At 40.4% G+C, this 2,500-nt stretch overlaps 2 protein-coding genes across 3 annotated transcripts in view; both read left to right on the top strand.

The window, feature by feature from the left end:
* The window catches only part of LOC144974464 (uncharacterized), a 127,630-nt gene that overhangs the window by 14,084 nt on the left and 111,046 nt on the right, over positions 1-2,500 (top strand). The window lies entirely within an intron of this gene.
* LOC144974465 (uncharacterized) overlaps positions 1-2,500 on the top strand; it is a 50,366-nt gene that overhangs the window by 27,222 nt on the left and 20,644 nt on the right. For both annotated transcript variants that reach the window (XM_078917352.1, XM_078917353.1), the window contains exons 5-6: positions 554-682; positions 2,052-2,218. In XM_078917352.1, coding sequence (XP_078773478.1) covers positions 554-682; positions 2,052-2,218 — 296 coding nt within the window. The remainder of the gene's footprint in view (positions 1-553; positions 683-2,051; positions 2,219-2,500) is intronic.

Below are 2,500 nucleotides of genomic sequence, written 5' to 3'. Positions count from 1 at the left end.
ACACAGAACGTTTCGGGCTCAAAACCCTTCTTCAGCCGACAACCCCCCCCCCCCAAAAAAAAAAAAACCCAAAAAATCCAAAGGAAAGATAAATACATAACTAAAACTAAAAACTGATCGACAGTGTAGAAATAATAGAAACGTCCTCTCTCTATAAAAATATTGGAATGTAAACCAAATTTTTTTAAAAATTGAGCTTTATATTGCGCAATATCCACTGAAATGTGCTCAAAGCGCTTTACAAGGGGTCCCTGGTCAACAGCAACATTTAACATGTAGGACGGGACATGACGCCTGTTAGGCGATATTACAATTTTTCGGACAAAGACAACGCTGTTAACGGCTACGTACTCATTTTACACCTGAGTACGGTGAGAGAATGTGAGTAAAGAGTCTTTTCCAAGGACTCAACTATGCGCCGTGCGCGAGGCTCGAACCCAGAACCTTCCGATCCACAAACGAGTGTCATACCAATAGACCACATAGCCGCAATAATAAGCGTTTGCCATCTTGTTACAGATAGAGTAAGTGAATATTCTGTATTTTGTTTCAGGTTACACGAGTTTTGATGACTGCGGTGAGTCCATATACAGTGCTAGGAACGCGATCTCGTTCCTAAATGATTCCTTGTCATATTTGTCTTCTACATGTCAGGGATCTGACCAAGCAGTCACGGATATTGGTAAGTCTTTGTTATATGATGGTGGTAATGATGGTGGTGGTGGTGATGGTGATGGTGGTGGTGGTGGTGATGGTGGTGGTGGTGGTGGTGATGGTGGTGGTGGTGGTGGTGATGGTGATGGTGGTGATGGTGGTGGTGGTGGTGATGGTGGTGGTGGTGGTGGTGATGGTGGTGGTGGTGGTGGTGATGGTGATGGTGGTGATGGTGGTGGTGGTGGTGATGGTGGTGGTGGTGGTGGTGGTGATGGTGATGGTGGTGATGGTGATGGTGGTGATGGTGGTGGTGGTGATGATGGTGGTGGTGGTGATGGTGGTGGTGGTGATGGTGGTGGTGGTGTTGGTGGTGATGGTGGTTGTGGTGGTGATGATGATGATGATGATGATGATGATGATGATGATGATGATGGTGGTGGTGGTAATGATGGTGATGATAATGATGATGATGATGATGATGATGATGATGATGATGATGATGGTGATGATGATGATGATGATGATGATGATGATGATGATGATGATGATGATGATGGTGATGATGATGATGATGATGATGATGATGATGATGATGATGATGATGATGATGATGATGATGATGATGGTGATGATGATGATGATGATGATGATGATGATGATGATGATGATGATGATGAGTTGATGGTGATGATGATGATGATGATGGATGATGGTGGTGATGATGATGATGGATGGATGATGGTGATGGGTGATGTGATGATGATGATGTGTGTGATGGTGATGATTGATGATGATGATGATGATGATGATGATGATGATGATGATGATGATGGTGATGATGATGGTGATGTGGTGATGATGATGATGGTGGTGATGTTGATGATGGTGGTGGTGGGTGATGATTGATGATGTGATGATGATGATGATGATGATGATGATGATGATGATGATGATGATGATGATGATGGTGGTGGTGGTGGTGGTGATGGTGATGATGAATATGTTGTTGTTGATGATGATCATGGTGGTGGTTATGATAATAATAGTGGTGGTGGCGGTGGCGGTGGTGGTGGTGAAGGTGGTGATGGTGGCCGTCGTTGTGAAGGTGGTAGTGGTGGTAGTGGTGAAAATGATGATGATGATGATGATGATGATGATGATGATGATGATGATGATGATGATGGATGTTGGTGGTGGTAGTCGTGGTGATGTTGGTGGTAATGTAGGTGGTTGTGGTGGTGGTGGTGGTGGCGATTGTAATGTTTAAGTGATGCTGATGCTGTTGTTGTTGTTAGGGGTTGTTGCTATTAAGTAAAATGAATGACAGACGAAACTGAATTTTTTTTTTGCGCGCAACTTATTTTTTTATTCTCCAACCTTTTCTATCTATCTTTCAGCTATCATTGGGCCAAGCAACAGTAGGGCTTCACTGAGTATTAGCTCTCTAACCAAAGACCACCCTATACCTATTATAAGTCCTATGTCCTCAATGGCCGAATTGAGTGATAAAAACGAAAACCCTACCTTCTTTAGGACGGTGTCCTCGGATGAACAACAGATAACGGTATGTACATGAATGAATGAATGAATGAATGAATGAATGAATGAATGAATGAATGAATGAATGAATGAATGAATAATAAATAAATAAATGATGAATGAATGAATGAATGAATGAATGAATGAATGAATGAAGAATGAATGAATGAATGAAAATGAATGAATGAATGAATGAATGAATGAATGAATGAATGAATGAATTAATTAATTAATTAAATAATTGATTAATTAATATTAATTAATTAATTTATTATTTATATATTTATTTATCTATTTATTTTTATTT

This window comes from Berghia stephanieae, chromosome 6, assembly GCF_034508935.2.
Source record: "Berghia stephanieae isolate SIO BIC M18660-M18661 chromosome 6, UCSD_Bste_1.3, whole genome shotgun sequence".
Lineage (NCBI taxonomy): Eukaryota > Metazoa > Mollusca > Gastropoda > Nudibranchia > Aeolidiidae > Berghia > Berghia stephanieae.
This window is presented reverse-complemented; position numbering and strand designations above follow the sequence as displayed.